The sequence below is a fragment of the Eufriesea mexicana genome, unplaced genomic scaffold (assembly GCF_001483705.2).
Source record: "Eufriesea mexicana isolate 0111107269 unplaced genomic scaffold, ASM148370v2 scaffold8420, whole genome shotgun sequence".
NCBI classification, from domain to species: Eukaryota; Metazoa; Arthropoda; class Insecta; order Hymenoptera; family Apidae; genus Eufriesea; species Eufriesea mexicana.
The window spans coordinates 598342-621742 of record NW_016916180.1 but is presented as its reverse complement, the minus strand read 5'-3'; the positions used below and the strand labels follow the sequence as shown (position 1 = coordinate 621742).

The 23401-nt window shown below is 40.4% G+C and overlaps 1 protein-coding gene across 2 annotated transcripts in view; it reads left to right on the top strand.

The window, feature by feature from the left end:
• LOC108552917 (GAS2-like protein 1) overlaps window positions 1–20822 on the top strand; it is a 97792-nt gene extending 76970 nt beyond the window's left edge. Inside the window, exons 4-8 of one of the 2 annotated variants that reach the window (XM_017907603.1) lie at window positions 5275–5476; window positions 6821–6905; window positions 7781–8189; window positions 8879–9290; window positions 19060–20822. In XM_017907603.1, the coding sequence (XP_017763092.1) occupies window positions 5275–5476; window positions 6821–6905; window positions 7781–8189; window positions 8879–9290; window positions 19060–19946 (1995 nt within the window). In that variant the 3' untranslated portion in view covers window positions 19947–20822. Of the gene's footprint in view, window positions 1–5274; window positions 5477–6820; window positions 6906–7768; window positions 8190–8878; window positions 9291–19059 lie in introns of both variants that reach the window. The other variant, XM_017907602.1, reaches the window with a different exon arrangement.
• The last annotated feature ends 2579 nt before the right edge of the window (window positions 20823–23401 follow it).

The following is a 23401-nucleotide window of genomic DNA, read 5'->3' as shown; positions in this document are numbered from 1 at the left end:
GGAAAAAGGAATGAAAATTAAAATTACGAAGCAGGTCGAATTTAATTTTTATGTTAACATCGAACGCAATTACGCGTAGCTATTTATTCTCGTCGTTTCACTTTAATAATTACTATCTATGTGTGCTATATTTAGACACGCGTTACGTCTAGTGATATTAGTGTGAGTTAGGTCACCATAGTTCATCGATTTAATTCCTTTAGTTATTTCGAAACTTTCCATCACTGTGTTCCCAATATGGAATCTTCGATGTCTCCCAATTAAGTGTCTTCGTGGGACAGATGCAATTTGGGATGACCAGTGTTGCCAACTGCTACTCTCCTTTTTCTATTCTTCCCGAATGTTTGCACCGATAACGAACCGTGTTCCGTATCGTTAGGTTAGGTTCTATTACGTAAGCTGTGGCGGCCTTGCATTATAGCATCATAACCATTCATCCTGTCCGCTCACCTGCAATGCGCCACAGTGTTTGTCCCGAGCGATACGTGAGCCACATTATAGTGACTAAATTCTGGAAATTACCACCGTGGGCTTGGTGTCGATGACTCTTGAATGCCTCCAACTTTCCTTTCAAATTTTTCCTCGCGTTTACTTGCCAAACCCTTTTAAATCCTTCTACAGAAATGTCACTAGAAATCTAGGGATATGGACATTCGTACAGAGGTAGACTTAGAAACTTGTCCAATAGGACTCAAAAATTTTTTTAAATAATGTGAGATACTTTATTACATTTGTATACATTTCTATGTACTTTATATATATACTTTATATTATGTATTATGTATTTTATGTACTTTATATATTTTTATACTTATACATTTTTAATTACTATGTTTAGTAGTTCATTGTATATTAGGGTAGTTTTCATGTCGATAATGGGTATTTTAGAAATGTGTGTTGTATTTAAAAATGCAGAAACGTCGTAGAGATTTCTTTTTATTTTATTCGCTATCGGCCAGGACAAACGCTTGCAAGCATGAAATGTATAACCTAGAAAGGTATCCAGTCGTAGACAATGATTGGTGTGTCGCAAATGTAGGCTAGATAATGACGTTATCGAAATTGACGCTGACGAGAGAACGAAATTCGTTTAACCAAATAATCTTTCCAAATGCGGGCGTAATTAAGTATAATTAGCTGGAATATCGGTTACCATCGATGTCGTAACAGGCTGTTACCTCAATAGAAACGTAGTCCTCTGACGTTAGACGCGTATGAATCTCGGTACCTTTCTATGGATTTGCATAATTCCGTGATTACTATGGGTCAGGCACATCCTGTGTTTGAAATGTTCGTCGAAGCTCTACGGTCCGCGTGAAATGAAATATTTGGAACAAGAAACGACGTGACGCAAACCGACCACGTCAACAGGAACGACGTGTATGCCTTTAGAATCCCAATCAACTGTTTGCGTCGATGATTTATCCTCCCTCGTTTCCTTCCTCTCGGTTACGCGTGTCTCATTTTCAGATAATCTTACCTGAACAATGATTTCAATTATTTTATACGTATACATGCATATTTAATTAATCGCATATTGTTGTTCGTTACGAAATCTTCGGTTCCTTTTTGGACACCCTGTATGAAGAGGTACAATAACGCCATTAATACTTGGCGTTGAAAATTTCCATGAAAAATGGGTTACAACTTCCTGCTGTTCCTGTTCCCCTCTATAGCACGTTTCGAATCTGTTCAGCGTACAAGACCACGCTCCCCACTCCAGTAAACATCTCAAGCGCCAACTCTCGTGCTTTACGTACTTCATGAACGAAAACGAGCAGTGGAATAAAAATGTGAAAAATAAATAAGCATAGAAAGAGTGAAATAATTAATAACGTATTAATCTTCTAATAACCAATCATAGATGAGCAACAGTGAGCCCACATCGAGTCATTTTTGAAAAAGAAAAAAGAAAAAATTCGAAATCGATTATAAAAATTGTATTATAATTAACCGGAGTTCGTTTTCTCCCATTAAAACTCATCAGAAGGCCATTATAACTGCGTCAGTCGTGTTCACCCAGCATTCGATTAGCACACTACCATGCGCCACATAACCCCTTCCTTCACCAACGTGCACGAACTCCCGTTTTCGCGGTAATCGATCGTTCTCGCCATCGGAAATTTTCGCGAGGGGTGTCTCGTCGGGAATTCAAAAAAGATCGTCCCAGCAAGCATTCGCGCAACCGGTGTAAATCATCGGCGGGGAAAAATGTCACTGACAGGCAGATCGGGTGGGGAGAGATCGGTGGCGCTGGCGCGGGCCACTGCACCAGCGCCACCATGCTCGAGAATCCCGAAGCGCGGCGATCCAGCGATAAATAATTTTCACCGTTCCGCTGTCAAAAGCCCGCCCGTGGGTGTTCGCACGTAAATGATATATATTTATCCCGGCCGATTCGTCGCGGCGATAACAGAGCGTAATCAATAACGCGAGCGACTTAATACGCCGGGAGAAGAAAGTCCCGTGGTGCCTGGGATAACGGGGCTGCTTGTCTCTCCGAGTGATTCGAGATAATTGGTTCGAGTCTTTCCCTTGATTTTTTCCCCTTCCACTCTTGGGGATTTTTTCGCTTTCGTTTCTAGAATTGAAAGTTTAGACGGCGAAGTTGTAAATCTTGCAGTAGGTTTCATCTTTCTTTTTGTTTTATATTTTCTTTTTTCATTTTTGTCGAGTTTACGGGCAGTGTTATTTGCACTAGGGAATTTCGAACGGAGTATCTTCGTATTTAGTGCTTTGTGTCTAATATAGTGGAAGATAATATAGTGGAATGGAAGACATTTTAGATTGCTACCGTGAAGAATAAGGTTACATAACCTCAACTTGAAATTTCATATTTTATCCCGTCTCCTCTGTTAGGTTTATATATGTCTTTTTCATTTTTCTCGTAGACAATCCGAAATGCAACGATATATTTAATACCTTCGTAGCTAATATAAGTTACGTAACCTAAAAATCTTAACAGTTTGCACGAATTACATTACACGAATAATAAAGACCATTTTATATCGACAATGAATGTTAAAGTCCACTGTGATCTCGAAGCTCTTTTACAATGTGTAAAATCACATAACCTCAATACGAAATTTCATATTCTTTTCTAAATTTCATATTCTATCTCTTCCTTACCTTTATGAATGTTACGTGCAGTCTTTGTCACACTTGAAGATACGAAATGCAACGATATATCTAATACCTTCGTAACTAATATAGGTTATGTAAACTAAAAGTCTTAACAGTTTCCATTATACGAACAATAAAGACCATTTTATATTGACAATGAACGTTAAAGTCCACTGTAATCTCGATGCTCTTTCACAATGTGTAAAATCACATAACCTCAATACGAAATTTCATATTATTTTCTAAATTTCACATTCTATCTGTTCCTTACCTTTACGAGTGTTATATACAATCTTTGTCACACTCGAAAATACGGAATTTAATTCCACATCTAATATCTTCGTACCTAATATAGGTTATGTAACCTAAAAATCGAAACAGCTTGCATTACACGAAAGATAAAGACCATTCTACACGAACGGGGAGCATTAAAGTCCACTTTAATCTCGAAGCTGTTTCACAAAATGTAAGATCACATAACCTGTACGCGAAACTTCATTAAACAAAACCACCAGATCCAAACATGGAAGTAACATGTACTCATGCATCATTTCCTCGAATAGTGCCTCGTTTCTCTCCTGTAAAAAGATGGGAAAGAAGTCGAAGGAGGAAGTGTGTGCGTGTTGCTCGTGTCATGGCGGGCGAGAACGAAATTAACAAGCGGTTAAAAGCCGATAAAACTCGAATCCTTCGGAGGGATCTCGCAGTGCCGCGAGCGTGTTTGACGGACGGACAGATAGGGCGCAGTTCTGCTTTCACTTCGCCGCGTTGAAAACCGGCAAAAACGCGGATACCCAAAGGCGAGAGTGGCGGCGCCGGTGAAGCGCGCCATCACCCGGCGGAAACTGGCGTCCATGTCACTTTTGTTTGTGTTATTGAATCGTTTCGTTCGAGCATGTTGTTCGGCTAATTTTTGCGGGATATCGCGCAGGAACATAGGACAGGAAGGAAAGTGCTTTGCTTCGTTTCTCCCTTCTTTTCCTTTTTCCACCACGCCGGCAAACATGGCGCCCAACGCGGCCAGGGGACATTAAAATGTACTTAGCGTCCAATCTGTGTTATGACATTTTCCATGCCGCGGATCGAGAGTAAATATCAGAAAATTGCCGTGCAACTCGCGCGATTTTTTGGTTTTTCTAGTTGTCAGAGAAATAACGTTGCTTTTGAAATATTATAACGGAATGAAATATCATGGAAAAGGTTGGCAACTCGTTCCTGTTGGCGGTTTTCTACGTTTACGAAACGTTGAGGTCGAATGGCGATCGTTGAACGCCAGTCGGATGATAAAATTCGTTAATGTCAGAACACTTAGATAAATTAAGCGTACTCGCAGGAGTGGCGAGAAAAATAGGGATATTTACTTAATCTAGATAGTTTCCAGCCTTTTGTATCTCTTGACATCGCGGTGTAGATTAGAATCTAAATCTGTCCCACGTCGAAGTACATGTTGTAAGAAAACGTGAAATATCAGCAGGTCTGATTACCTCCGCAGTCTAATTAGCCGGAGTACTTCGAGGTCTTTTCCAACGATCGTTCGAGATTCCATAAGAATGACTCGACGTCATCGCGCAGGTTTTCCCATAAAGCCGTACTTGCACCTAATCACTCCCATTTAACTCCGGGGATCTATTAAATACTCTTCTCTTTCCTCGCAGAGATCCTCAATTTCTGAGAAACCAGATATAGTAATCATTTCCAAACGTACCTTTAATTTACATTAAATAAATTAAATTCATTAATTTATTAATTAATTCCTTTTACATTTATTATCATTTAACATTGTTTACCTTTTGTTTATAACTTTATTCTCCCATATTTTGCAATATTTTATATTTATTACAATTTCATATCCTTTACCTTCCACGTTATTTACCCTCTTATTTGCCATGTTCATTTCATGTTCATTACCATTATTTTTCATTATTTTTCATTTATATTATTATTTCTCACATCCTTTGCTTTTCGTATTTATTATTATTTATTCATTTTTATATTTTCAACTTTATCATCGTTATTATTCTTGTGTATACTAACGATTGAAAGTTGTAGAAGTGAGAGATTGACTATTGGGGCTTCACGATGTTACTCTGAATTTAAAATGCAGCTTATCGAATGATTTTTGAAAAATATTTTACTGTTTTTGTGCTCCAGGTTCGAGACTTGGTGGAGAGGTGCACGTGCCCCACGCAGTTCCCAATGATTCGCGTTTCTGAGGGGAAATACCGGATCGGAGACACGAAGGTGTTGATTTTTGTGCGAATTCTTCGAAGCCACGTTATGGTGCGAGTGGGTGGCGGCTGGGACACCCTCAGCCATTATTTGGACAAGCACGACCCGTGCCGATGCAGAACCTGTAAGCGAATCTTTGATACGTCTCCTTTTTCTCCCGTCTTTTCTCCACTTCGTGTCATTTTTGGCGGCGCTAGTCGCGAGACAGATAAAAAATATGGGACGTCGGTGACAGTTTCAACAAGGATGAGCTCATTGTCGTCGAAAATAAAGATGATGATCGGAGACTTTCGATTTTGTTACGAGTTACCTGTTACGAGAGAACGAGCATATTTTCTTTTTGCTCGAAAAATTGCAAAATCATCAGATTTATGCGTGCTAATAAAGACGATTTAACGTGATTTTTCTCTTCGTTCCTTTTTTCAGCTAGGAAACGTAAGATTGATGGGATTTATATTCAATTCGTTGGTTACGTCTCGAATTATGCGCTTGCATTATTAATTTATGATTTTGACGACAAATTTTTTTTTAAATCCCCTTTCAATTATGAAACTTTAATTATATGGCACGGTATTCAAGTACTCTGTTATATTACTTGTTAATTATACACAGAAAATGAGGAAAGAATTTTGTAATTAAATTTTAATTTAAAAAATTGCAGATTAAGTTTTAAAAATTGGAAGAAAATAAAAAATCCTGTTCCTGTTTCTCAGTCATCCTAATATCTCAAAGCATTTAAATAACATTTAATCCTCATTCATACCCACCCATCTCATCCAATTTCTCAATCCTATTTCTAAATTTCATTTAAAAAAATTCTAAGAATTTCTAAGAATTTATGGGTGTATATATATATAGTATTTATTATATTATATTATTATATATATATTTATTACATATATCCTAATACCTCATTCCATTTATATTTCTCAGCCATCCTAATACCTAAAAGCGTCTGAATAACGTTTAACCCTCATTCACACCTGTTTCACCCACTTTTTCAACCATGTTTCTAAATTAAATTTCTAATAATTAGAAAGAAAAATGAAAAGTTCTATTTCTATTTATTAATCATCCGAATACCTAATATAATATATCACCTAATATATCATCCTAATACCTCAAATTTTGTAACTAAATTTTAATTTAAAAAATTTGCGAATTAAATTTAATTTTTAAAAATTAGAAGAAAATAAACTATCCTGTTTCTATGTCTCAGTCATCCTAATACCTCAAAGCGTCTAAATAACTAAATGACTCTCGTTCCTTTCCACCCATCTCATCCAACTTCGCAATCATGCTCGCAGGTACCTGTTAGTACTAAACGACGTTTCAATTACCCTTTAAAGCGTAACTAGCGGAAAACCGGACGAAAATCGCGGATCGTGACCGATTGTGTAATCGCGTGCCAAATGTGACACACACATAGACCCGTGTTTTTCTTAATTCTCTTCATTTTTTATCGCAGCGCATCGCTCGATGATCTCAGCGAAGTTGATTCAAAAGGCTGGAGGGTCGTTCGACCTTGGCAGCGCGCAGGTGCATTACGAAAGGTGAGTAATTTTCTGCTCCTAAGGTGTCATTTGTCTGTCTCCAGTCATTCATTCCGGAGCCGAGATTTTCTGCCGCTTCCTCGGCAAACGACGCTGCTCGACAGATCATATTGTGCTGCTCCAGAGGAGCAGGGAATCCCGGATTTAAGCGCACATAAATAAACACGTTCACCATGAACTGGCTTCGAATTAGTATTAAAAGACAACTCTTTCATTCGCGACCTTCCGCAGCATCCTTTGTCGAGTCTCTGAAACTCTAGATCTTCTCTAACTCCTGTCTCTTCATCTCCTATTGTAGTAGTATAATTCCTTAACACTAATTCTTCGTAGCATAGTAATAAATAAATCAAACAAACCTTGGAATTTTTAATTCGATAGTCACTATCAATTCCATGACTATTCCTAAATTTAGTATCACATCTTCTTTTCATCGGAGTTAGAAACTCTGTTCCAAAATCCACCATTGTCTACGCAATGTCTTCTTCTCACTGACATTCTTCAATCTAGAATAAAATAGAGTAGAATTGATTTTAAAATAAAATCTAGAATAAAAGGAATAAAGTTTTCCAAATACTAAATTAGAGGTTAAGCATAGCGAAGGCGGAAGCCATTTTGTAATGGAGGGGTAGGCAAGGTTTGCGTCGAAGGGCACTAACAAGACCTAGAACAATGGGTTACAAAACTCACCCAAAATTGGCCTCTATCAATCGAGGGAAAAGAAAGCTAAAAATTTCCAAATTTCCAAAATTCCAAAATGAAAAAAGAAAAAAAAACAATAAAATTTATATCGAAGGATAGAATGCCCGGTTAGCATAGTTGCCTGCCCCTAACGTGTGAGAAAAAATCCGGCTGCTGATCCGCAGATCACCTCCTAGAACTCGACGGAGTTCGGCGTCGAGCGTCGGTTCGTGCGCAGGCGCGGTGCAGAACCAGCAGTCGACGCAGCTGCACGCGGCCAGGAGCGTTTCCAACAATCGGTCGCGATCGCCCACGCCCCACCAGCCGATCGGCAAGCAACAGCAACAGCCCGGTGACGAGCCACGGAAGATCAACCGGTCGAGGAGCCCCACGCCTCAGAGGAAGTTCCTGGGCAGCCCTGCTCATCAGTCGGATTTCGGCAAGCAACGATCTAGATCGCCGACCCCGAAGGCTCAGCTCAGGTCCAGCAGTCCTTCGACCAAGCTGGACCACGGCAAGCTTGGGACCAGCGCGGATTCGCCTAGTAGAAGCGTCAACGAGGAGGCCCGTTCGCCGACCTATCATGGAAGGCATCTGGAAGCTAAGGTGAGCAACAGGGACAGGGTGGAGAGGATTAGGTTAGGTGATTTTAGGGTATCGGGGAGGGATGAGTTTCAGGGGTGGAGTTATTTATGGGTATGGGATTGGGATTGGGGGTCGAGGATTTAGGGGATATTGGTAAACGGTGGGGTGAATTTTAGGTGTTTTAAGTTGGGGAATCAGTGATATAGATTGAGGATCAAAAATTGGGAGCCTGTGTGTCCCTTCTTTACTCTGTGTGTTTCAATACTCCGATTGCCGTGTACTTTTTATATGGCACACTCAGGGAGCCGGGATAAAATTTCTGTTATTTTCAAAATATAACGATAAATTATTAAACAATATGGTGAAACGAAAATGGTGCACGTTATTAATATATTCTGTTCAAAGTTCTCTGTTTACTTGCGTTGTTCGAATATTCAGAAATTGGTCAGAATAAAACAAATATACATATTTCTATGTAATCCTCTCCATTTTTCATCACGTTAACACGTTAAACGCCTAGTCTGCTTTGCTTGCTATTCCATTTACCCCCACTTGACAGTCCCAGAACACCGGCTGGGCCCAAACATCGAGTCCATAGGTCAAGGCCCAAACACCGGTCCCTAGGCACCAATATGGCGTTTAACGTGTTAATATACATTCGATAAGTGTCCATCTACGTGTCTAAAAGAATTCCCCAAACTTTCCCCTAGGATGCGAAGAAGGACCTCCACCAAGAGATCCGCACGAAAGTCCCTCTGTCGGAGGAATTCACGAAACGATACGTGGTGGACGGCGGCGTGGCGCGCAGAGCGGTGGACAAAGACGACACTCCGAAGTACGAACCGACGATCTATAACTACAAGTGCCGCGAGGACTCCAGCAGCCGCAGTCCGACGCCCAGTCCACCGGCGATCAAGGAGGAACCGGTCCTGGAGAGTTTCAGCAAAGACGTGATCGGGAACGTGCATTACACCAAGTCCCCGCACGACGGCGAGCACTCCGACAACTGCAGCGAAGTGTCCGACGAAGGTTACCGAAGTCTCGGAGCAGTGCAGCCAACCACCGGCAACGGAAATCCCGGGACGTGCACGCAAGGATCGCCCACGGTTGCCGATTGTCAAAGTGAGCACGATTCTCTTTCTCTTTCTCTTTCGCTTCCTCGCGTTCGGCTATTTTAGACCCCGCGAGTGTTTTTTTCGGCGCGCGATCGCGCGGGGATTTATGGGCCGTCCAGGCCGCGTGGGTTGGCACGCCTGTTACGCGAACGCCGTGTTGTAATATGTCGGCCGGGTCGAGGCTGTCGCGGGAATTCGTGAACGGCGAAAGTTAGTGTCTCGATCGTTAGATTCCTTTTTCGAGTGTTAGGTTAGGTTAGAGTGTTCTTGAAAGTTGGGCATTTTTTGACGAATGATCTGTCTTTGGTTTGGTCTTACGGTTATAGTTCTTATGATGACTTGTTTGGGAGTTTAGAGGAGATGGAAATGAGGCTTGAAGATCGGAGAACGTTTCCTTTATGCTTTTTCTCTTTGACTATCATAATACAGGAGAGGGACAAAGAGGTTAGTATGGCTGGAGAAAAAGGTGGTGTCGTAATCGAGTACCGGGGTACATAGAAAGTTGTGGCAACGAAGTTTCTGGATTTGTATAGCATTTTTCTGTGAAGGACTGTCCTCTTTGATAGGATAGACCCTGGTGTGGCGTAAGTTCGGGGGTATTTCTCTAGCTGTAAAAGTTCGTAGAAATAGTCGAGAGGCTCGATGAGGTTTTGATGGCGGAGACGGAGATGGTGCAGTTCGCGAAGTTGTAGTGGTGGGGGGAGTGCCCTTGAGAGCCAAGCAATTTCGAACGAACTCTACTCCACTAAACGTTATAGAAACTTGCAGAAAGCTGTTAACCTTACACGTCGAAGGACCATTGGTGTTTTCTAAAGACACTAATTCGTCCATATTTTTATAACAAACAAATACCCTGTTATAATAATATTTATATAATTTATTACTGGTAAAAAGAATACATTTTTATTGATATCTTTTTTAGATTCTTTTATTTTCCAATTTTTCAAAATTGTTCTTGTTTCTTGATCACTTTTTAATCTTTTATACCCTTCTAATTACAGCCCTTATGTAATATATATTTTTATTGATATTTTTTCAAATTCTTTTATTTTCCAATTTTTTAATATGGTCCTTGTTTCTTGATCATTTCTTAATCTTTTGTACACTTGCAATTATACTCTTTACATAATATATATTTTTATTGATATTTCTTTAGATTCTTTTATTTCCTAATTTTTCAAAATTGCCCTTATTTCTTGTCATCATTTTAATCTTTTATAGCCTTGTAATTATAGCCTGTATGCAATATTCTTTTATTTTCACAACAAATAAATATGCTCTTATAATAATATACGTATAATTTATTATTGGAAAAAGATATTCATTTTTATTCGTATCTTTTTTAAATTCTTTTTCTTGCCAATGTTTCAAAATCGTTCTTTTCTTTCCATCATTTTTGTCATCCATCGATTTTTGGATTTTTCCCGTACTGTATGCAATAATCTTTCAATTCTTTGAATATTTGGTCTTTTAATTGAAGGCAGTGATAGACTGTGAACAGCGTGTGGGTGTAGATGCTTGTAAAAGCTGTTCTTGAATGCCAAATGACAACGTCAGGTAACAAGACGATAGGGAAAAGAAAGCGTTGGCTAAATAGACTCGTTTAGCGTACAGGTCGTTTCATAACAGGGCGCCGAGTGAAATCGTTCGACGATCGTGATAAACGCGTCCCGCTGCGAAGAAAACGCGCGACGCTCGCGTGGCTTTTCGATCAAAGCCAGTCATTCTGTTTAATACGAGCGTATCAGGGATGGACGAACAGAACGTGCTATTGTACGCATGTCCTCCTGTGTTTCAGCTTTCTCGACTTCCCGATATTTTACATATTTTTTTCTTTAATTCGCTTTCTAGTGTGACACACATTGCAGGTTACATAAATTCCGTATGAAAAATTAAAATAGTTGCACGGAATTTTTGTTTCAAAATTTCCGATCGAATTTAGACAAATTTGATTTTCTATTAATTATTTAACTAGGGATGAAATTAAACGCGACTATTTCTCTTTATTTTTCTGGCTTTCCACGATGACCATTCGCGAAAATTCGAAGTGTAGAGTTGTAAAACGAGACTTTGGAATTTAATAGCGTGGAAGAAGTGTTTATCTGGGGTCTTTTATCTGAGATTGCCAGGTCTGACAGCAGGGATTTAATTCGCGTCGCGATACTGTCCCAGCCTCTCAGCTCTTTTGTACACAACAGCGTGTGGAATTGCCTCGTGTGCTCGTTTTCATCGCGTTTTGTCCCATCAGGGTACTGCTCTCTATCGTATACTTCTACATCTTCATTTAGGAGAAGAGTCCAGTAGAGAATTTCGGCGAAAAATTGGCCAAGATACGGACACGACTTCTCACTTGTACAAAAATTGCTATCTTTCCTTTGGGGTTGCCGATTACGAGATTAATATTTAAAGTTAGATTAGAAAGTTCGTAAAGGATCTGCCTTTACGATGCAATTATAAAAGTTCATAAAACAGTCGCAGAAATTGAGTAATTTGTTCATTTTCCAAGGAAAATTCAAATTACATCGCTCAGCGCCATCTATGATTTTTGGCTGGAAGCTTGTGTTACGGTTCCTAATATAAAATTCTAGAAATGTCAGTCAGCGCCATCTATAGTTTTGGGCTGGAAACTTGTGCATCGTTAACGCCATCTATGGGTTTCGACTGTAACACAAACTTCCAGTCCAAAATCATAGATGGCGCTGATTGACATTTCATTTCCAAGAATTCAGGAAACAATACTTTTGCGACCTCGGCGAAAATTTTTTGGCCAATTTCGCGACTTTGTATCAGGATAACATAACATGACAGGAGGTCGTTCAACGATCGATTCCAAGAAATTACGTCATTTCCAAGAATTATTTTTGACAATACTTTTGCGGTTCGGCGAAAAATTTTAGACTGATTTTACGGTTTTGTATGAGGCTAACATGACATGACAGGAGGTCCATGATCGACTGAATTTCAAGAAATGGCGTCATATTTTGATAATTCTAGGGAATGAAATTTTGCAGACTTTACATGAATATTACACAAGATACATAGTTCTCTCATTGCTGGAATCTCTCATTATTATACTTACCTTACTTACCTTACTTACCTTAATTCGTCTTAATTTGCATATTTCTTCAACAAATATTGCCCACTCTTATTTTTCAAAGTTCCTTTAGGAACTTTGAAAATTTACAAGTGATAGAACATATCTTAAACTTATTACTAAATCACTGCTGATTTACACATAACCTATAATTAACATATAAGTAATTAATGACTAACTTATAATTAACTTATACGTAATTAACGTCTAATTTATAATTATCTTATAACTAATTAATGACTAATTTTATATTAATTGGTAACTAAATAATAACTAACTTATAACTAATTTACGACTAGCTTGCGTAGCTCTTAGCTTGGTATCGGAGAACGATACCAATTACCAGGTCTCACCACGTGGAGGTGGCTACGCATCGAGACCCGACATGCGCCCTAGTGGCGCAGCCTGCTGGCGCTATCCGTATCAAAGATATCCTAATCTAACTTGGAGCGAATTAAGTTAAAATGACTCTACTGACACTTTATTATATTTCGTGTCTTACAAAAGGGGTTTCGGTTCGGTATACTGAAACTCTACTGTCGCAACGCTAAGATATTTTCAAGTTTCCATAAAAATAGGGAATGAAATATCAAACACGCGAGCAAATAGAAAATCGCGACGCGCCCGAACGAGATCGCGATTATTCGAAAGACCGACTAGCCTAGGCGATGTACTCCCGTGTACAGAGATAACTTCATACCTCGGCACCCTCCCGATCGGGCCTAGCTCAATTCCAGTCACTGTCGCACTCGCCAAGACTTACACGTGGACCAAGGATAGTCCCTGAACCAATGAAACTTCTAGTGTCAACGCGAGGGCCCTGCTGGGCGGTTGCCGGCCAAGACAGACACTTCGCATCCCAGCCACACGGGGTAGAACTTAATCATCCCTGTGGTCTAACCGTAGATGGTACTAGTCCGTCAGCCAGCATGTGCCCGAGCCCCAGTCGCGTACGACTTAGGCAGCGGACCGCCCCGTCGAGGTCAGAAGACGCACTGATCCGAGGGGGTCACCCTGGAACCCGATGCATGACGAGATTGACAGTGACTGGAAATGAGTGTCGGAGACGAGTCGTGAGGATGACTTACGAAGCATGTACTTATCGAGTACACGAGAGCACGTCGCGTAGGCTAGTCGGTACTTACGAACGATCGCGATTATCGCGAGAACAATTATGTTCTATTTGCTAAACGAGGGGGATAAGAAAATGATAGAGAATTTATAAATTTCGCTCCAAATTAGGTAGCTTACCTTTGTACAGATAGCGCGCACATGATACTTAGTCTATGGATCTATCTTATGATTACTTAAAAGTAAACGCACGCATCGTTCATTGATGTGTCGCAAACAGAATCTTGAGAAACCTAAAAGCTAAAACAGAATATATTATTGTTAATATGTAGCTGAAAGGAAAGGGATTAGTACGAGGAAACCATCAAGGATAATAACCAAATGGAACGAGCAAGCCAACGACGAGACCTGAGCAACATAACTACGAGACAGAAACATTCCAACGGTGAGATATAAACATACCAACGAGGAAGCGCTCGAGTATTATACGAAATACTCGAACGCTCTAACGAAAACAAATCGAACGGAAGTCGTAAAATTTGTGAAAGGAAAGATTTAGCCAACGATGAGACATAAGTAAACCAACGACGAAGCATTCGAATATTGTACGAAATACTCGAATGCTGAAACAAAGAGATAAATAGAATGAAAGAAATAAAATCTGGAAGAAGAAAAATAATTAGAACCTGAAAGAAGAAATTATCGTTAAATTATTTAAGAGAGTGGACAATGGCCACTGAATAACCCAACGACGAAGCATTCGAATACATATTGTACAAAATACTCGAATGCACAAACAATGAAATCTAGAATAAAAGAAATATAATCTGAAAGAAGAAAGAGAATTATAATCTGAAACAAAAAATAATTAGTACCTGAAAGAAAAAGTATTAACGCGGACCTTCCGAAGTCGAACCTACAACTGGCTCGAGCCTTCACGCGAGCCCCTTATATAGCGACGGCCGGCCGAAGATCGGCGAAAAATTCCGAACTTTACCGATTCCTTTAAAAGTTACTTTTCCGCTGTAATAACTAATAATTTATTAACTTTTTTGACTTTTATCGTTAATATACGTTGCAAACTATTTGTTATCAATGATTTTAATTTGTTATCAACAATAAATTTATTAATTTATTAGTTTTTTGTAAGTTACGAATACATTTTAACACAAATACATTGTTTGTTTAAGTAGTAGCTAATAATTTATTAACTTTTTTACTTTTATCGTTAATATACGTTGCAAACTATTTGTTATCAATGATTTTGATTTATTATTAACAATAAATTTAATAATTTATTAACTTTTTTAAGTTACGAATACATTCTAACACAAATACGTCGTTTGTTTAAGTAGTAGCTAATAATTTATAAACTTTTTTTACTTTTATCGTTAATATACGTTGCAAAATATTTGTTATTAACAATAAATGTAGCAATTTATTAACTCTTTGTTAATTATAGATACATTTTCACGCAAATACGTTATATATACTAGTAACAGCCTATAATTTAATAATTTTTCCACTTGTGTTATAAATTTACGTTATGACCAATTTATTATTAGAAATAAGTGTAATAATTTTTACACTTTTGCAAATTATAGGCACATTTAAACATTAGTATGATATTGTTCAAGTAATAACCAATGAATTAATTCTTTTCTTGTGCTAGAAATTTACGCTATGAACAATTTATTATTAATAAGAAATTGGATTATTTATACATTTTTATGAACTATAACTGTATTAGAATGACGTCATTGCCAAGAATTCCGCCCACTTACCCCTCGTAGCCTCAAAAATCGTCAAATGTTTAACTGAAACATCGAAAACTTACAAAAGGTAGGAAATATTTTAAATTTTGTGCGTAGCTCAAAGCTTGGTATCGTTCCAAACAAAATTCTTTTGGAAAGGACACCAATTACCAGGTCTCACCACGTGGAGGTGGCTACGCATCGAGACCCGACATGTGCCCTAGTGGCACAGCCTGCTGGCGCTCTCCGTATCAAAGATATCCTAACCTAACTTGGAGCGAAAGAAGTTAAGTGACTCTACAGACACTTTATTAAATTTCGTGTCTTACAAAAGGGGTTTCGGTTCGCGATTATTTGAAAGACCGACTAGCCTACGCGACGCACTCCCGTGTACAAGACAACTTCGTGCCTCAGCACCCTCCCGATCGGGCCTTGCCCACCCTGCCACCGCCGACCTCGCCATGGCCTACTCGATGATCTAAGGCAGCCAGCGAACCAGTGAAACACCCAGAGACAATCCGAGGGTCCTATGCGAGGCCTAACAGTCGGAATCACGCGCATGCTCCATACCCCGGCTCTATGCAAACATAACCACATAGCCACCAAGTGCTAGAGGAGCAGGCAGGCACGCTCTTGCAATGATTCCGACTGCAGGGCCCATCCCCCGATCGTGTGCACGGATTGGCACCCAGGACGACTAAAGTCGACGGACCCCCGTATTACTCCAGATGCCTCACAAACAGACAAATGAATTCTGCCGCGTCGCGTCGCCCTTTTATATAACCTCCGATTGGCCGAGCTTGCCCACCCCAATCGAAAATTTTCGAACTTTTATATTTCCATTAATTATTATTTTCCCGCTCTAATAGCCAATCATTTAATAATTTTTTTACCGTTATGAAAATTTTACGTTGCAAACAATTTGTTATTAACAATAGGTGTAATAATTTTTAAACTGCTTGCAAATAACATAAACGTTATCAAACCGAAACAATCCTCCGCACAAATCTTAAATACACGTAGTATTTTCTGTTCTCTGTTCTAGTAACTTGAACAAGAAAAAAGTCACTAGAAAAATACCCTAGCATTATACACATACACAAATATCCGTTTAGCGAAAAACCTGCCCGAATAAATACATACCATAGTCGTGATGTCAACGAACCAATTCGATCAATCTTATTCTAACCTAACTTTTTTACGAAAAGCATTTTTCCGCCTGAAAGGAGAAAAATAAATTCAATTTCCATATAGAAATAACAAAGCTAGGGCAGCAGTGGTACGCGGAAACCGTTGTCCCGAGTGGAAAGATCAGAGTATGTGTCAAGTGTGTGAATCACTATATTCGAGGCAAAGCGTTATCGAGGATCGACCACTGGCGATTGTTCCGTGGACAGGTTGTTGTTGAAGATCGCCCACGCTTCACGCACACGAGCATCCCTTTCTTCGTACGATCCTTCACAGCCAGTTAAATGTCAGGTTAGGCGTATGTGTTCGTGTACTTTGAATATTAATGAGCTACAGGGTGGTCCAAAATAAGGTGGATGGTTAGTAGAGACGTTTGTAAGAGGAGCTCTCGATTACGCTAGGTATTATAGGCATGTTGTTTACGTTAGACTCGTGATAGGTGTACAGTTGCTGCGATCAACTTGCGCAAAGGAATCCATTTTCTTTTCGAACGCGACTGGGGTGAAAGAGGTTAGGTGGAACTGACTTTGACGGAGCAAGTAGCTGTAGAACGCTCGAAATTGCTTTGGAAGAATATAGGAAAGATAAATGGCGAACATAAAATATTTAAGGTTAGAAAATTGAAACATTTCGAAATCGGAAAATTAGAAAATTAAAAAATTGGCGAATTAGAAAACTGGGATATTTGGAAAGTTAAAAGTAGATTAAAAAATTTGAATGTTCCAATATTTGACAATTTTTTAACATGTTTTGTGCCACATCGGTCCCCAGGGACCGACGCTAGGCTTTCCGTTCGAGCCCAATCGGTCCCCAGGAACAGACCCAGACTAGGACCAAAAGGTGCTCACTTTTGGTCGTAAATTCTTCGCCATCTTTGGACCGAACGTTTGGAAATTCCTATTGTAACAATTGGTACAGTATCTCCGAGTTTTATGCTCTCTTTGCTCGCCACCAGTGGCCCACTTGACGATCGAATTTGGGCCTGAACTGAACGGCAACCAATCGGGTTAGGCACTTAACGTGTTAACCTAAAAATTCGAGATATTTTAAACATTTTTAAATTCGAAATTCTTGAAAATTTTTAAAGCAGAACTCTCGAGCTGTCACAAGCTTCCGAGGATTTACAATATTGCGAATTTAACTTGTCTCCTCAGTAAACTAAAATTTCCAAAAAAAAGTATGCCAATTATATTGGACGGTGTCCATGTCGCAGAAAAACTTTTCTCCGAAATAGCATTTGCAAAGATCGTTTTTGGCATGGCATCGGAGATTCCACGGTCCATTAAGACACGTTTCTCGACTCCTTCGAACTGGTCCTCGCGATTTAAAACACATTTATATGCCTCTAATTGGCTAACTTCCACTAATAACTTTTTTACGTCCAATAAAATCACAATGTAATCGTTTTGCGCATCTCCTGGGACACGTACGACTCAATGGTTTCATCTGTTACTGCTGAAATGATGCAACTGTAATTCCTACGATTAAAATTAAGTAGTCAGTCATTCCGCAAAAGGGAATCGTAAAGATAAGAAAGTGGCGAATAAAATTTACGTTTAAGCGCTTTCGTTTTCGAGGAATCTCATATTGACATATTATGCAAGGCTATAAATGAAGATTTTTAACTAATTGGTTGAATTTTTTTTTTTTATAACTCGTATAAAATTTTATAGTCTTTCAAAATCGTCTTCCTATACGATAGAAATACAAAAATACGTAAATTAAATTTTTTATTTCATTCCGGGATGAAATATTAAGAAAAATAATAATAAATTTTCAGTTACGGAATGTTCAAAATTTTACTTGAGAAATAAATATCTCACGTAACGAGATTGTTTCGTCAGTTTCCATCGATTTCACGTGTCGAATAAATATCACTAGACGAGGTTAATTATCCAAAAAAATCGGCGAAATGTCAATGGGTCGCTGGAAGGATTGAAAGCGTGACGTAAAGAAGTCAAACGCGATTATCACGATCGTATATATTCGGCCAGTTGCCCACGCAGTGCTATTCGACCATCGCCGAATCCTAAATCCCGTCGAAATCCACTCGAGTTTGCTTGAGTAAACAACGAGGGAGCTGGTGACGCTCTCTGGTTGACATTTGCACGCGATTGCACGCGGAAACTACGCGATTCGTGGTTATGCAATCGCGATTGCGTACACCGATCGAATTGATCGAATTATTTATGCTTTTCGGTCGAAGATTTACGAAGAAAACATGCTCGATCTTACTCCGAAGAATAAAAATATACCAAAAACAGGGAATTTTTGAGAAACCTGATTCGCCGAAATATCAACCGATTACCATGACGAAAAAATGTCGATACAAATCGATAAAAATCGATAAAAATGGATATTGGTTGCCCACAAAGCACTGCAATTACCGATATTACACGATTAAAATGCTTGTTGTCATTTCAAGTAAACACACTGTGTATCAAAAACCTAACTTTACATACCTAATCAGTTTTCAAATTTATGGTGATCCATAAAGGTTGAGAAACACTGGTCTATGTCTATTCATTTTCTTTCTTTTATGTTTTCCAATAAATCTCAGGAATCGTTCCCAAATATTCCGCAAAAATCGAGTATCCTTAATCGCAGCAATTCTCCCATATTGATTCCCGAACTAAGAACTAAAGGCCATTTCCCAACGCCTGTTGCAGAGCAACCCGCCAAACCCGAGCCAGAGGAGAGGTCTTGCGTGGAAACGGAGAGCATCGAGACAGGCCTGCGCAAGACACGCATAGGCCCAGCCAGTCCTCTTCGCGCTTCGCCTTCGAGAAGCCTGGCCTCCTCCTCCGGGGACCGGACCCCTCGTGCAGGTTCCATCGTCCGCGAGAACAGCAACGTGTCCAGAGCCTCTTCCGGCAGCAGAACCCCCAGAGACAGCAACTCCAGCCCGGAAGGTAGCCCGCTGAAGCGAGGAACCATCAGGAACAGTCTGCGCAAACCACCGACAGGCAGTCTGAGCAAGGCATCGATGGTAGCCAAGACCTGTCAGAGTCCAGTGAGTGGTAGTAACACGTGGAACGGTAGACAGGCCAGGCAGAGGCCCAGTATCCAGTCCGATACCTTCCTGAACCCGCAAGGATCGGCCACTTGTGCAACCACTCCTAGTTTCACCAGGAAGAGTCCAGCCAGGCAGAGTCTGCCTAGGCAGAGTACGAATGGTATCCAATACGACAGGAATGGCAGAAGGATCAAGACAGCCACTGGGTCCCTTCAGTCCTCGCCTACCAAGGTAGCCAATCCGCTGTTGGAACAGATCCTTCAGAAAGTGGGCCACTTGCAGGACGAGCGCGAAGTGGTCCAGAAGCTTCAGGATCTGCTGAGGGACTACCAAGCTCATGGTACCGGCGATGGTGTCGCGAATATGGAGTTCACCAGGGCATGGATCGACGGTAACGGGACCGTGGCGTTGCCCCAGGACAATCAGATGACGGCCAGTCCTAGGAAGGATCCCAAGCCGGTCTCGGAGAGGGGAGGTTTCTCCAGGATACCAGCGCCAGTCTACAAGAGGCCTATGTCCGTGGCGTCCGACAGCGTGTGAAGCTTCTCGCCGCTGTCGAGCAACGTCCGGAGGACGACGTCGATGATGATGCTGGTTCGGAACGTGTCCTCGAGGTCATCGGACTCCTCGATCGCGGACAGGCTGGACTTTGCGGAGCCTCGCGAGTGCTCGTCTCTTCCTTGCTCGTGACGCCCTCGATTTTAGAGATTCTATGCCGATTACGTGCTCACGTGGACACGTGGAGCTTGTGTGGAAAGGTGGGAGGGCGATGGTAACCGAGTGTCCAGGTGGGGGTGAAGGAATGAGGTTAGGGAGGTTCCGATTTTAAATACTTTCTCAAGGCGTGTTTCTATGGTGCTTGAAGGATATCCTTTCTTTTGGAACGTAGTGTAAATATTAGAATCGTGTTTAGGAATTTTGGAAAACACTGTCCCCTGTTCTCGCTCATGTTAGAGGAACTTTCCCATTCTCTTTTCTTTTTCCAAGGGGACAAAAAGGAGTTGGAAGGTGGATTCATTCCTTCATGCCCAAAAGCGATACTCTGACGAATGGTTACCATTGCTCCAAGAATCCTGGCGAAAGTAGAAATGATAGGTCCATCGTGCTTAAGTGGTACTGGCGAAATTTCTCGGTCCAAGCTTCCACGGTTCTTAAAAGCTGAGGATCCACCTCTCCACGTGTCTTGTGACAGCAGATCGAAGGCGTCCGATTAGAGGAGAGCTTAACGGGCCTTAACGGTACGGGGTCGATCAGTTAGCTCGTAGGAGTCACGTGTATATCGGGGTGGTGCTTGGATGGTGCTGAACGAGATGACGTTCGTGATGCAAATAAGATTATATAAGGTGACCAAAAGTTAAAACGAAAAAAATTTACAAAAGAGAGAAAAAAGGAGAAAAAAAAGAGAAGGGAGAGGAAGGGAAGAGTGGAAGAGGAAGAGGGAGGCGAAGAGGGAGACGAAGGAAGGTAGGTAGACGAGAGACATGTCTCGTGGACGAAGAACAACGATTTCGATTGACGAACAGACGGAATTCAAGCGAGCAATTAGCTGGTGTGCGGCTCTTGCGTTAATGGCTTCCCGATCGATTTGCTTCCAGTCAGTTAATTGCACCCCGGCTGACAGCTCGTCGATTGATCCGAGACGAGAGATTACACCTTGCACCGTGGACACACGCGACGCGATCTCTCGTTCTTGTCGTGATACTTTTTCCTCGTCACTTGTGATCGATAACTGGTTGCCTTTCTTCCCCCTCTCCCCTTTTTTTATCGGATTCTTTTATCGCGAACATGCCAGGGATTCCTTCGCCGAAGAGTTATGGGGGAGCACGGATCAATGACTCGGAAAAGATTCGGACGCCCGTAGGAGTATCTTTCCTGCGCGGATTTGCTAAGCGTAGAGGTTAGGTTTTTATACACGGTTTTTTACCACGTTGGAATTTAGCATAATCGATATATTTTAGCGAGACGATGATATTTGTAAGCGTGAAGTTCCATCGAAGTTTCTACATTCTCATGTCTAACCTGAAATACGAAGGAGCCAGAGATCGATCATAGGTTATGTCGGAACTGTAGCGACGCAAGGAACAATCGCGACATCTCGCGGCCATTTTCTTAAGCTTAGCGTGTACGACAGGTCGACGAGCGTACATCGCGATCCCTCGATGATCGAACGGTGCAGAGAAAATGGATCATCGAGCGATCGACGAGAAGATCTCGGGTTTCGCAGTCAGAATTTCTACGTTCGATCGTTCATCACGGCCGCCGGGCCGGCGAGAAATTATTTATTTATATAGTCTATCGGTTGTATTTATTGAAGACGATTTATTTACGCGTTGCGAGTTCGCTTGAGGGAGGTTGATAAACGAGGAGGGAAATGTGGAGTCTCGGAGAAGGTGGCAGGTTAAAGGAGGAGTGGAGGAAATGGAGATCTGACGGAGTTTCTTCGCGAGAAAAATCAAATTCACCCTAAAAACAGACTGCATTATTGTAGATAGCGACGTGTCGTCGAACAAAACGCCATTCCAATGTTTCACTGTTTTTTATACCAAACGCGAGCGTAGCGGCATTTTGTATCAAGTGTCTTGAGGGAATGGCGGCGCCTGGGCGGGGCGTGTCCCGATTTTCGCGTGTCGGCTTCATGGAAACTAGAGAAATAGAGAATTCGAAAAACTTTGCATAGAAACTGTAGATAGCGAACTGCTGCATAATCGAGAGACTCGCGAGTCACTTACACGTTGCTCCGTAGTATTTCATTAGTGCGAGTGAGAGCACCTGGTGCAGCTCTGTTGGAAAATCGAAGAGATTTTAGGTTATGTTCGGTTTTCAAGAGTCTCTCAATTTCTCGCTCTAAAATTCTAATTCTGTATCTTCGAAGAAAATTAAAGAAATTTGAAACAGATACGAGGAGAAAGATGCTTGTTCACCAGGTGCAGTTCTAATGGAAGATCAAGGCGATTTTAGGTTATGTTTGGTTTTTAAAAGTCTAATTTCTCTCTCCGTATCAGGTTCAGGAAATTAGATGAACTTCTTCCAAGTTCCAATCCTAACCTCAAAATGTCTAACTCCAAAGTTCTAATTCTGTATCTTGGAAGGAAATTAAAGAAATTTGAAACAGATACGAGGAGATTTTAGGTTATGTTTGGTTTTCAAAAGTCTAATTTCTCTCTCCGTATCAGGTTCAGGAAATTAGATGAACTTCTTCCAAGTTCCAATCCTAACCTCAAAATGTCTAACTCCAAAGTTCTAATTCTGTATCTTGGAAGGAAATTAAAGAAATTTGAAACAGATACGAGGAGATTTTAGGTTATGTTTGGTTTTCAAAAGTCTAATTTCTCTCTCCGTATCAGGTTCAGGAAATTAGATGAACTTCTTCCAAGTTCCAATCCTAACCTCAAAATGTCTAACTCCAAAGTTCTAATTCTGTATCTTGGAAGGAAATTAAAGAAATTTGAAACAGATACGAGGAGATTTTAGGTTATGTTTGGTTTTCAAAAGTCTAATTTCTCTCTCCGTATCAGGTTCAGGAAATTAGATGAACTTCTTCCAAGTTCCAATCCTAACCTCAAAATGTCTAACTCCAAAGTTCTAATTCTGTATCTTGGAAGGAAATTAAAGAAATTTGAAACAGATACGAGGAGATTTTAGGTTATGTTTGGTTTTCAAAAGTCTAATTTCTCTCTCCGTATCAGGTTCAGGAAATTAGATGAACTTCTTCCAAGTTCCAATCCTAACCTCAAAATGTCTAACTCCAAAGTTCTAATTCTGTATCTTGGAAGGAAATTAAAGAAATTTGAAACAGATACGAGGAGATTTTAGGTTATGTTTGGTTTTCAAAAGTCTAATTTCTCTCTCCGTATCAGGTTCAGGAAATTAGATGAACTTCTTCCAAGTTCCAATCCTAACCTCAAAATGTCTAACTCCAAAGTTCTAATTCTGTATCTTGGAAGGAAATTAAAGAAATTTGAAACAGATACGAGGAGATTTTAGGTTATGTTTGG